General features: G+C 48.1%; 1 protein-coding gene across 1 annotated transcript in view; it reads left to right on the top strand.

Annotated features, from left to right (window-relative positions):
- Nucleotides 1-12,506, top strand: part of DHRS12 (dehydrogenase/reductase 12) — a 40,747-nt gene that overhangs the window by 24,029 nt on the left and 4,212 nt on the right. The window contains 4 exon segments of the mRNA XM_002808146.4: nt 3,335-3,396; nt 4,510-4,614; nt 6,677-6,767; nt 9,303-9,437. Coding sequence (XP_002808192.3) covers nt 3,335-3,396; nt 4,510-4,614; nt 6,677-6,767; nt 9,303-9,437 — 393 coding nt within the window.

Here is a 12,506-nt window from a genome sequence, read left to right as displayed (position 1 = left end):
TCCTTATTACTGGGAGCAGGACTAACCTTGGGCAACTTTTGCAGTAGCTGAAGGTGCCTTCCCTCCTCCCAGGCCTGCCCTCCCATGGGATTCTGTACTTTAAAATATCTCTTTTTCTCTCATCAAAACCTTAAATCACCCAAATGTCCCTGATATTAATAGGAAGTCTTAGAGGAAAGGAAGTTGTTGACCTGGTTCACAAGAAGATATGAATGACTAAAAGCACCCATTAACCATTTATAACAATGCCCTACCTGTGTCTATCCAGAGACATTCTTATTTATTTATTTTTGAGACGGAGTCTCACTCTGTTGCCCAGGCTGGAGTGCAGTGGCACAATCTCAGCTCACGGCAACCTCTGCCTCCCGGGTTCAAGCGATTCTCCTGCCTCAGCCTCCCGAGGAGCTGGGACTACAGTTGTGGGCCACCATGCCTGGCTAATTTTTGTATTTTTAGTAGAGATGGGGTCTCGCCATGTTGGCCAGGCTGGTCTCAAACTTCTGACCTCAAGTGATCTGCCCGCCTCAGCCTCCCAAAGTGCTGGGATTACAGGCGTGAGCCACCACGCCCAGGAAACATTCTTATTTTAAAGGGTAGCTGGTTATCCTGGGAGAACTGGTGGACTTCCTAACTGAGGTAAGCCAAGTGTCTTAGGGTTTGTGTGGTCACAAGTAACAGGAACCCACATAGGAAGACTAAACAAAAAAATAATTTATCAATAGGCTACAAGGGCAGCCCTCATAGAACTCAATGGCAGAGGCACAGCTGGGCTTTGGGAGGGCGAGGGACAGGACAGGAGAACCTGTCAGCCGCTGAGGTGACCTTCTGCTTCCCGGGGACTGTTGTCCATGGCCTCTTATCACAAGTGCTTCGTTCACTCTCTGTCTCTGCTTTTCCTTGCATCTGGGTCACATATGGCCGCCACTGAGTCACCTGTCCTCCATTCAGCATCCCATTTTTACACTCTTGTAGGGAGAGTTTGGCTGGGACAGCTTGGACCAGGTGTCACCCCCCTGGCCCAGTCCATCTGCCCATGGGGTCAAGGCCACATGGGACAAACACAGCGCCTGGCCCAGGGCGAAGACTCAGTTATGTGTGTGTTGTTGTTATGAACAGGATGTGTTTGGGGCCTACCCCTAAAAAGACGGAATGGGGCATGTTTCCCAAAGAAGTCCACTGCACCAGGCTGAGGAGTTGTTTGCTTAATTCAGTGGGGACCAGAGTGTTGAAGGACTTTGGGGGCAGGAAACTGACATTGGCTCACGTGTTAATGACAGGCCCGTTTGGATCTGTGTGAGCTGGGCAGGGAGCAACTGGTGCCATGTTCACTGAGGAAAGAATGACTTGCAGAATGGGTACCTTCCTTCTCCCTGGCATTGGTTGGCATGCAGCATGGCTGCGTGACTCAAGAAAAGGGAGATGCGCCATCTGTTTTCCACATTGTTTGAACTTGCTGGGACTTTGGATAAGTCACTGAACCTCACTGGGATTCTATAACTCTAATTCTTTCAATAAGAGGTTATCTATATGCACACATACCCCCACGTATATGTGTTCACACATATGTGTATGCACATACATACTTACATATTGTGTATTATTTTAGCAGATTATTATTGTGTTTTAAAAAGCACCTGCTACTTGGCGGTCCCCTAGACAAGACAGTACTTGGCAGGGACAAGCGACCCAGCCAGCCCTCCTGCAGGTGACTGGGAATGAGAGCTGAGCACCTCCCAGGCAGGGAGGACAGGTGCCAAGGGGCTCACCCAAGCTCTCGCCGTCCTGAGAGGAGAGAGGAGGTGCCCTCGGCAGGCAGCAGAGCCAGCCCGGCTGCCAGCTTTCATTTCCCTTCCTCACAAGAGCCATTGATGACAATCCGTCAGGGCAGGCCGACGTGGCAGATCGCTTCTGGCAGAAGTCCTTTCTACTTGTCATAAATTAAATCACAGAGAAAGCCACCGGCGGCGAATACAAAGGAAGTCCAAGACCACTGGCTGGAGGTTAACAGCTGTTAGTGACCCAGGGTTCAGGAGACTTCACAAATCCACAAATACGAACAAGGCAGGCTCCTCCAAATAAATTGGGCTGTGAACAACTAAGAATGCTGTCTGGGATGAAAGTCACAACTCAGAATCACAAATGATAATGCAGCAAGAGCAGGACAAAGGAGGCCTGCCCAGAGAACTTTCCAGTCCTCACAGGACATGCATACATTTTTATGTCACCACAAGCCCCTCTGATGCTGTGGGGTGGGCTGGTCAGCTATTATCTCCTGAAAATGCCACCGTACTTGCCTACGGTCACACCGCTGGTAAGTGCCAGGACCAGGGTTCAGAGGGAGGCCCCTGGATCCGCCTCCAGGACCCTTCCCACGATGCCAGGCAGCTCCTGCGAGCTGGATGCAGGCCACGTCGCAGGTGGTGCAGGAAGTTGTGGTGAGAGCTGGTCACACAGACACTCCGTGGCATAGCCCACAAAAGAGCCCAGGGCTCGTCACTTGAAGCCCCTAACTTGATTCCTGCCTCACTTTGGGGTGAGGGGCTTTAAACTCTCCCTTTTTTGTAAACACAGAGTAATAAACATTCATTGTTTAAAAAAATACAGGCATGTATAAGAAGAATATAGAAACGATAATCTCACCATTCAGAGATGAGCATTTTTAACCTTTCAGGGCATCACTCATCCTTGCAGACATTTTCTCTTCATCTTGACACATCTTTCCTCACCAAAATGGAATGGTATTGTTCCCACTGTTTTGTAACTTCTCATTCCATATATATTAGGAATGTCTTTCCATGTCAAATACACTTCAATGTTTTTCTCATTCCATTAGAAATGTTATATGTATATTTCTTGAAGAAATAACCATAAAGTTATATGCTCACTGTAAAAATACTCAAATCCAAACAGTGCAGAAATGTATAGCAAAGGAAGGAAAAGTTTTACTGAATTCCACCCTTGAGACCTAATTTAGCGGTATTGCTGAATTTCATCTTCATGTTTTTCTATGCACAGACTGGACATATAGATGCATTTTTCCTTCTGCAAAGTGGGCCCACCTACTGTTTGGCAGTGTTCTTTTTCCCTTCCTGTATTCCTGTAGCATGGACATCTTTTCCTGTCGGTACATGAGGCTCTAAGTCATCTTTCTTCCAGTCCTGGGAAAAGGAACATTTGGCTTGGCGGATCCTTGGAAGGAGGGACTGCCCCTCAGGGGGCCACTTGCCCTCTTGTAGGGCGCAGGTGCGGGCCAATGGGCCCCACATCAGTCCTGCAGGACCCCCTGAGTGGGGCTTCCTGCTGCCCCCTCACGGGATGCTGTGTGTTGCCTCAGGTGTGTACATTCTCACGACCGGCCTGATCCCTGTGCTGGAGAAAGAACACGACCCCCGAGTGGTGAGGTGACCTTGTGGGATGTTTTGATGGTAATGGACTTTGCTCCGGATAGGAAGTCAGTGGGCCTAGGTTTGCTGCCAGGCTGCCCTACGGGGGCCATTCTGTCCACATCCACGGCAAAACCCCAGTTCTGTCAGGGGGCCGAGAGGGAGGCAGAGGCATGCCAAGAGCACATTCAGACCCCAGCCCTCTCTGAACTCCCCCAACCCCCGACCCCCACTCCGGCTGTCACATGGGCGTCGGCAAAGCACTGGGGAGGGAGGCCTCCGAAGGGCCGGGGCGGCTTGTGGGGCGCTCAGGTCAGGGTGGTGCTGCTATTTCTGAGGACTGTCCTGCTCAGAGGGGAGGGGACTGGCTACTGGAGCCTGTTCTCCCCCAGCGGGTTGAAATATCATAAACTGGGAGAAAGCAGGAAGAAGACAGTTAATGTAGGCTGCCTTCTCTCTGCTGTGGTGGGCAGAATAATGATCCCTGCCACCCCCCACCCCAACGTTCATATCCTAATCCTAGAACCTGTGACTGTGTCACCTTTATATAGCAGAAGGGACTTGGCAGCTGCAGTTCAGTTCAGGGTCTTGGGATGAGGAGCATGTCCTGGAGTATCCTCCATCGGCTCGATGGAGTCCCAAGGGTCCTTATGGGGAAAAGGAGGAGGGCGGGACTCAGAGGAAAACTGACCATGGAAGCAGAGGGTGGAGGACGTGGCTGTGAGCCGAGGAGTGCTGGCACAGCCTCTAGAAGTTGAAGGCAAGGAATGGAGTCTCCTCTGAAACCGCCAGAGGGGACGTGGCTCTGCTGACACTTGGATTTTAGCCCATGAGCCCCACCTCAGACTTCTGGGCTCCAGAACCATATGAGAATACATGTAGGAGAATACATGTAAGAGAATACATGTAGGAGAATACATGTAGGAGAATACTGTAGGAGAATACATGTAGGAGAATACTGTAGGAGAATACTGTAGGAGAATACTGTAGGAGAATACGTGTGTTTCTTCAGGCCACTAATTTTGTGGTCATTGGTCACAACAGCAAGAAGCACTGCTCCACAGAGGGTGAAGAGTGGAAGGGGTCACAGGCTTTAGTTTGTAAATCTCTGTTACCTTTATTGCAGATAACCGTCTCCTCAGGAGGAATGTTGGTTCAGAAACTGAACACCGATGATCTCCAGTCCGAAAGAACAGCATTTGATGGAACTATGGTCTATGCACAAAACAAGGTCAGTGAGATGGATTTCCCGAGACTGCATTTTACCCACAGGCTGCGTGGGCCCTTTTCCAAGGGATGCTTACTCTGGGATGCACATTAATTGGACCTTAGTAGTTCATGCAGCACCTGAAAATGTTCCCTCACCAAGAGGCTCCCCTTTGGGGAGCACAGCTCTGCTCAGACCCAGGTGGGCTTTCAGCAGCATCCTGGGAGCAGCCGCAAAGCTGCGACATCTCCTCTCGGTGTTCCTCAGACCCACACCGAACAGGATCCCAGCAGGGGGATCCATTACCCTGTGCTGCTCAGAGGGAATGAGGGCGGCGAGTGGTCCCTCCTCTCTCCTCTGGGCAGCTCTTGGCTCCCTGGAGGCCCACTGGGAGGGGCTGCACATTGGATTCTGAGGGAGGGAAGGGGCCACAGTCCAGAACCCTTGACTACTCTGAACAGAAAGTAGATTTCTCCAGATGGAGCATCCTTCATCTGAAAATCCCAAATCCAAAATGCTCCAAAATCCAAATCATTTTGAGTGCCGACATGATGTCACGAGTGGAAAATCCCACACCTTTGCTTTCTGATGCTTTTCATGAACACATATTTTGTTTCGTGCACATTATTTTAAAAATATTGTATGAAATTCCCTTCAGACTATTTGTGAAGGCATATATGACACATAAATGAATTTTGTGTTTAGACTTGAGTTCTATCCCCAAGATATCTCCTTATGTATATGCAGATATTACAAAATCTGAAAAAATCTGAAACTTGAAACACTTCTGGGCCTCAGCATTTCAGATGAAGGATGCTCAACCTGTACTGCTGTATCTCTGCTTATTACAGCTACATTTAAAAGCCGGATATATATAACTTCCATATTTACAGTTCTTGCCCTTAAATTCACCCGGTAGGGCGCCCACATTGTCTGTAAGGCTGCCAGCACCCTCCGCCTTCCTTGTCGGTGCTGTGTGCCTTCCGAAGGTGGCCCTGTCTGAGACTCTCTGCACCTCCACTTCTTCCGCTTGTATGTCCCGGGTGTGCCCCAGTTTTGCTCCCTGACCCCGGACCAAATCCTGGTGAATGACATCTCACGACTCCAAATCCTGACATTTGAAAGACCGGCACTTCTTTACAGTTTTCCCAGAGGACATGGGAATAAACCATCCACTTGTAAATGAGGCCCAGAGATGGAGTTCTTTGCCAAGCATGATCAAACTACCCTGGGATGGGGCAATAGCGTGACTGCAGCTGGGAAAGGGGAGGATTTAAAGATTTTTATTGTCTATAACTGATGTATTCTCTGTGTCCAGTACATTTGCTGCAGTCTGCCTAAGGAAGGAGTTAATTAATATATATATATATATACACATACATACATACACACACACACACACACACACACACACACATATATATATATAGGCTCACTGCAACCTGCGTCTCTGGGTTTAAGCAATTCTCCTACCTCAGCCTCCTGAGTAGCTGGGATTACAGGTGCCCGCCACTACACCCAGCTAATTTTTGCATTTTTAGTAGAGACTGGGTTTCACCATGTTGGCCAGGCTGGTCTCGAACTCCTGACCTCAGGTGATCTGCCCGCCTCCCAAAGTGCTGGGATTACAGACTTGAGCCACCGTGCCGCGCCTTAATTCCCATATTAGCTGAACACACACTCTATGCCAGTCTGTGCTGGGGGCCTGAGGTCCAGCAGTGAACAGAACAGGTACCATCCCTGCCCTCAGTGAGCAGCAAAGAATAGTCACCCAGGCACCTTGTGGATGAGGAACACCTGGGTGCTGAGCGGTGTAATTTCATGGGGGAGGGTCTGCTGTTCCTTCTCTCTCAGCGTTTTGCTGGGTTCGCTCATTGCTTGTTCTCGCCTCCTTTGGAGTGGGCAGGACCTGCTAGGTCCTGCTCGGGGATGCTGGGTAAAGACTGATTCTGGAGGAGGGTGACATCAAGTGGCTGTACATGCTGCAGAGTCCAGTGTAAGATAAGCCAGGCTGGGCAGGGCTTTTCTCCTGCCCTTCACCTAATGGCGTCTCCTCTCTCCTGTTCACCCCCTCGCTCCTGTCCAGAGACAGCAAGTGGTTCTGACGGAGTGGTGGGCCCAAGGGCACCCGGCCATCCATTTTTCTTCCATGCATCCTGGCTGGGCCGACACCTCAGGTATGTCATAGCCTTTAATTGCTGAGCCACTTATGTTTCATCTAAAAATACCTGAGCAGCCGACGGATTGACTCTCCCTAGGAATGACCTAAAACCAGCGTAATGAGGACTGGGGAGTAGCTTCATTTCCATTTAGGCAGGGGCGCGCTGGGACTGCAGCTGGGGGAAGCCTCATGCAGACACAGAGCTTTTGCTTCCAGCTTGCCCTGTGCAAGTCAGGGAAGGGGATGGTGGGAACGGGAGCGGGTGCGGCTGGGGCACCCTCCTAACTACAGTGTATCCTGGTGAGAGAGGGAGCTGGTGACCACTGTCATTTCCACATCAGAGAGGAATGAGCAGGGGCTGAGGAAGGGAGTGGGAGAGGCCCAGGCTGCCTCACCACTCCCCAGGTTTTTGGAAATAATGATGCATGAAGGTAAATGACAGCCACAAGGACACAGCTCGAATGATCTGGAAGCGTGTTGGAGCAGCAGTGGAGGGTAGCAGAATTCTCTTCCAGATCTGCCTCACCAACTCCGTGACCTCATGCTGCTCACCTGGGCTCTCTGCAGCTCTTTCCTCCTCCACGAACAAGGGAACTGAAAGCAGCAGCAGCCACAGCACACACCCCAGGGTGCACCCGCGGCGCTAAGAGCTGGTCTCAGCGCTGTCTGCGGATTAACTTATTTGTCCTCAAGCCCCTGTGGGGTGGCCACTACTGTCTATTATCACACCCATTTACAGATGAGGGAACTGAGGCCCAGAGAAGCTAAGACCTCCCAGCTGGTCCTGGCCATGGGGTTTTGGGAATCAGGCTCTCACACACCGCTGGCATGGCCTTTCTGAAAACCACTATGTATCAGAAGCCTTGGAATTCATCCTAAGAAATAAAGATAGGGAAAACAAGGTTGCTTATCACAGTGCTGGTGGTAGGAGATGAAGTTAATAAATTATGGCACACCTGTGCAAAATCTGTTCCGGGCTGAAGACTCTGCTGTCAATCATGCCTATGGAAAAAGCCTGTGTGCACTATATCATTAAATAAAGCTACTGAGTTCCTGAATAGTACATGCCTCATGATCTTATTTTTGTAACTACCACACCTCTATAGAAAAAGGTGTATGTTGGTGCTTTGTGGCATCTCATGGCGACCAGCTTGGAGATTTGGCAGAAATTAGTCCTCTGCTGTATAGATCTGAGGCTCCTATCTTAAATACAAAAAGGATGGTCTCAGCAAAGTATACCAGGGGAGACTCAGGCTGGGAGTGCTCAGAGAGCATGGCTTCTCGATTCTTCTCACTGCCTAATGGGAGACATACTTGGTTCTGCCTGTCCAGGGTGAATTCTAGGAGGCTGTGGGGGACCCCAGCCTCTTACCCTCCAAGGATACCATCCTGACAATCCCAACATCAGCTCAGATGTTTAAAATCTGCCTGGCAAGCCCACTACCGGGCTCTATCATCTGCGTCAAGGTGCAGTTTACCATGTGTTGTTCAGAGGTCATATATAGAGCAGCTCTCAGGTGCACATGACCTGTCTGTGGCCACAGGGGCCTGAGAGGGCTGAGCATACGGACATTTGTCACCTCTGAGTGACACACCACAAGGTTTTCAAATTTTTTCTTTTTGCCTATCGGTTTATCCTGATTTTTCTACAATAAACAAGTATTGCTTCTGTGAAAAGAAAAAAAGATGTTTATTTTTAATTTAAAAAAGGAGTGCTTTTGCTTAGGTGATCTTTCTAGCTCTACAATTCCAGGATCTCGGTACAGCTCTTAATTGTTGTTTTCTGTGGTTTATTTTCTTTCCTTGGCTTCGAGAGAGAACTATTTTGTTTCCCAATGTGCTCACTGTGGAGACACTGTGTTCCCTGAGGTCTGTGGGAAAATGGGGTGTGGACTGGAGCCAGAGCGTGTGGCTGGGTCCTCGAAGGCGTGGGCAGGTAGAGCGGCCGATGCAGGGCCACCAGCGGCACAGGCCACGGAGGCTACTCCAGGCAAACACCTCCCTGTAGCCCTGGGATGCAGAGGGTGGGACACCTCGAGGGGCTTGGCAGAGGAAGTGAACAATTCTTTCCTCTTATCTACTCCTCCCTAGAAAGAGGAAAATACTAAAACAGTCCAAGGAACCAACAGTCAGGATCCTCGAGCCTAGGATGATTTGAGAGGGCTCCTGAACCCAGGAGGCTGAGTGGTTTGCTCGGCCCAGCCTCACGGTGAGCCTCGCAGCTCATTAGAATCCTCTCAGGATGGAAAGGGGGGCTCTGCGGGCGACTGTGCTCTCGGGGCTGGGCTGGGTGCTGGTGCCCCGGGGACATGGGGACTCAATCAGGCTCCGGTGAGCAGCACTTTCCATCAGATGACACCTTGGGGGCTTTGTAACGAGGTTCTTTGGAATTGGTTCCGAGTGGCTTGGGTGAGTGCTATTATCAAATACAGCAGTTTATGATTCCATTTCATTTTTACACTTTTTTTTTTTTTTTATTAAGGGAAGTCAACCACATTTGCTGGAGAATGTTGTCCTAATCTGCCTGCCCCTTCCTTCTCCCAGGTGTGAGGCACGCGATGCATGCTGGGATTCCACGCCAGGTTCAGGGACCGCCTGCGCTCCGAGGCCCAGGGCGCCGACGCGGTGCTGTGGCTGGCCCTCTCCTCTGCCGCAGCCGCGCAGCCCAGCAGCCGCTTCTTTCAAGGTGACTTCCTCCCTGGCTGTGAAGGCAGCTGACACAGGGCTGGGGGCAGCAGCTGGGCTATCGAGGTGCACCTTCCCTTCCGTGAAACCTGGGATGGGACTGTCCCCTGGGCGGTGCCTGGGCTTCTTTGGCGAGATGATTGCTTTGCCTGCTGAGGTTAGTTTTGGGAAGTGCTTCACCCCGGATTGGTAGCTTCTTTGAAGACTTGTGATAACCCTGTCATCAAGGTCCCATGGGAACAGGGGAGAGGCAGTTCCTACCTTGGGAATGGGAGATTTTCTCTGCGGTTTCCTGAGGCCAGGGAGGGGCGCTATTCAAAGCGGCAGTGCAAAGGGAGTAACGGACTCTGCTTCTCTGCACTGCACAGGGAGTGACGGACTCGGTTTTTCTTTTTCTTTTTTTTTTAAATTTATTTATTATTATTATACTTTAAGTTGTAGGGTACATGTGCATAATGTGCAAGTTTGTTACATATGTATACTTGTGCCATGTTGGTGTGCTGCACCCATCAACTCGTCATTTACATCAGGTATAACTCCCAATGCAATCCCTCCCCACTCCCCCCTCCCCATGATAGGCCCCGGTGTGTGATGTTCCCCTTCCTGAGTCCAAGTGATCTCATTGTTCAGTTCCCACCTATGAGTGAGAACATGCGGTGTTTGGTTTTCTGTTCTTGTGATAGTTTGCTAAGAATGATGGTTTCCAGCTGCATCCATGTCCCTACAAAGGACACAAACTCATCCTTTTTTTAATGGCTGCATAGTATTCCATGGTGTATATGTGCCACATTTTCTTAATCCAATCTGTCACTGATGGACATTTGGGTTGATTCCAAGTCTTTGCTATTGTGAATAGTGCCGCAATAAACATACGTGTGCATGTGTCTTTATAGCAGCATGATTTATAATCCTTTGGGTATATACCCAGTAATGGGATGGCTGGGTCATATGGTACATCTAGTTCTAGATCCTTGAGGAATCGCCATACTGTTTTCCATAATGGTTGAACTAGTTTACAATCCCACCAACAGTGTAAAAGTGTTCCTATTTCTCCACATCCTCTCCAGCACCTGTTGTTTCCTGACTTTTTAATGATCGCCATTCTAACTGGTGTGAGATGGTATCTCATTGTGGTTTTGATTTGCATTTCTCTGATGGCCAGTGATGATGAGCATTTTTTCATGTGTCTGTTGGCTGTATGAATGTCTTCTTTTGAGAAATGTCTGTTCATATCCTTTGCCCACTTTTTGATGGGGTTGTTTGTTTTTTTCTTGTAAATTTGTTTCAGTTCTTTGTAGGTTCTGGATATTAGCCCTTTGTCAGATGAGTAGATTGCAAAAATTTTCTCCCATTCTGTAGGTTGCCTGTTCACTCTGATGGTAGTTTCTTTTGCTGTGCAGAAGCTCTTTAGTTTAATTAGATCCCATTTGTCAATTTTGGCTTTTGCTGCTGTTGTTTTGGTGTTTTAGACATGAAGTCTTTGCCCATGCCTATGTCCTGAATGGTACTACCTAGGTTTTCCTCTAGGATTTTTATGGTATTAGGTCTAACATTTAAGTCTCTAATCCATCTTGAATTAATTTTCGTATAAGGAGTAAGGAAAGGATCCAGTTTCAGCTTTCTACTTATGGCTAGCCAATTTTCCCAGCACCATTTATTAAATAGGGAATCCTTTCCCCATTTCTTGTTTCTATCAGGTTTGTCAAAGATCAGATGGCTGTAGATGTGTGGTATTATTTCTGAGGACTCTGTTCTGTTCCATTGGTCTATATCTCTGTTTTGGTACCAGTACCATGCTGTTTTGGTTACTGTAGCCTTGTAGTATAGTTTGAAGTCAGGTAGCGTGATGCCTCCAGCTTTGTTCTTTTGACTTAGGATTGTCTTGGAGATGCGGGCTCTTTTTTGGTTCCATATGAACTTTAAAGCAGTTTTTTCCAATTCTGTGAAGAAACTCATTGGTAGCTTGATGGGGATGGCATTGAATCTATAAATAACCTTGGGCAGTATGGCCATTTTCACGATATTAATTCTTCCTATCCAAGAGCATGGTATGTTCTTCCATTTGTTTGTGTCCTCTTTTATTTCGCTGAGCAGTGGTTTGTAGTTCTCCTTGAAGAGGTCCTTTACATTCCTTGTAAGTTGGATTCCTAGGTATTTTATTCTCTTTGAAGCAATTGTGAATGGAAGTTCATTCCTGATTTGGCTCTCTGTTTGTCTGTTACTGGTGTATAAGAATGCTTGTGATTTTTGCACATTAATTTTGTATCCTGAGACTTTGCTGAAGTTGCTTATCAGCTTAAGGAGATTTTGGGCTGAGACAATGGGGTTTTCTAAATATACAATCATGTCATCTGCAAAGAGGGACAATTTGATTTCTTCTTTTTCTAACTGAATACCCTTGATTTCTTTCTCTTGCCTAATTGCCCTAGCCAGAACTTCCAACACTATGTTGAATAGGAGTGGTGAGAGAGGGCATCCCTGTCTTGTGCCAGTTTTCAAAGGGAATTTTTCCAGTTTTTGCCCATTCAGTATGATATTGGCTGTGGGTTTGTCATAAATAGCTCTTATTATTTTGAGGTACGTTCCATCAATACCGAATTTATTGAGCGTTTTTAGCATGAAGGGCTGTTGAATTTTGTCAAAAGCCTTTTCTGCATCTATTGAGATAATCATGTGGTTCTTGTCTTTGCTTCTGTTTATATGCTGGATTATGTTTATTGATTTGCGAATGTTGAACCAGCCTTGCATCCCAGGGATGAAGCCCACTTGATCATGGTGGATAAGCTTTTTGATGTGTTGCTGAATCTGGTTTGCCAGTATTTTATTGAGGATTTTTGCATCGATGTTCATCAGGGATATTGGTCTAAAATTCTCTTTTTTTGTTGTGTCTCTGCCAGGCTTTGGTATCAGGATGATGTTGGCCTCATAAAATGAGTTAGGGAGGATTCCCTCTTTTTCTATTGATTGGAATAGTTTCAGAAGGAATGGTACCAACTCCTCCTTGTACCTCTGGTAGAATTCAGCTGTGAATCCACCTGGTCCTGGACTTTTTTTGGTTGGTAGGCTATTA

Source organism: Macaca mulatta, chromosome 17 (assembly GCF_049350105.2).
Source record: "Macaca mulatta isolate MMU2019108-1 chromosome 17, T2T-MMU8v2.0, whole genome shotgun sequence".
Lineage (NCBI taxonomy): Eukaryota > Metazoa > Chordata > Mammalia > Primates > Cercopithecidae > Macaca > Macaca mulatta.
This window is presented reverse-complemented; position numbering and strand designations above follow the sequence as displayed.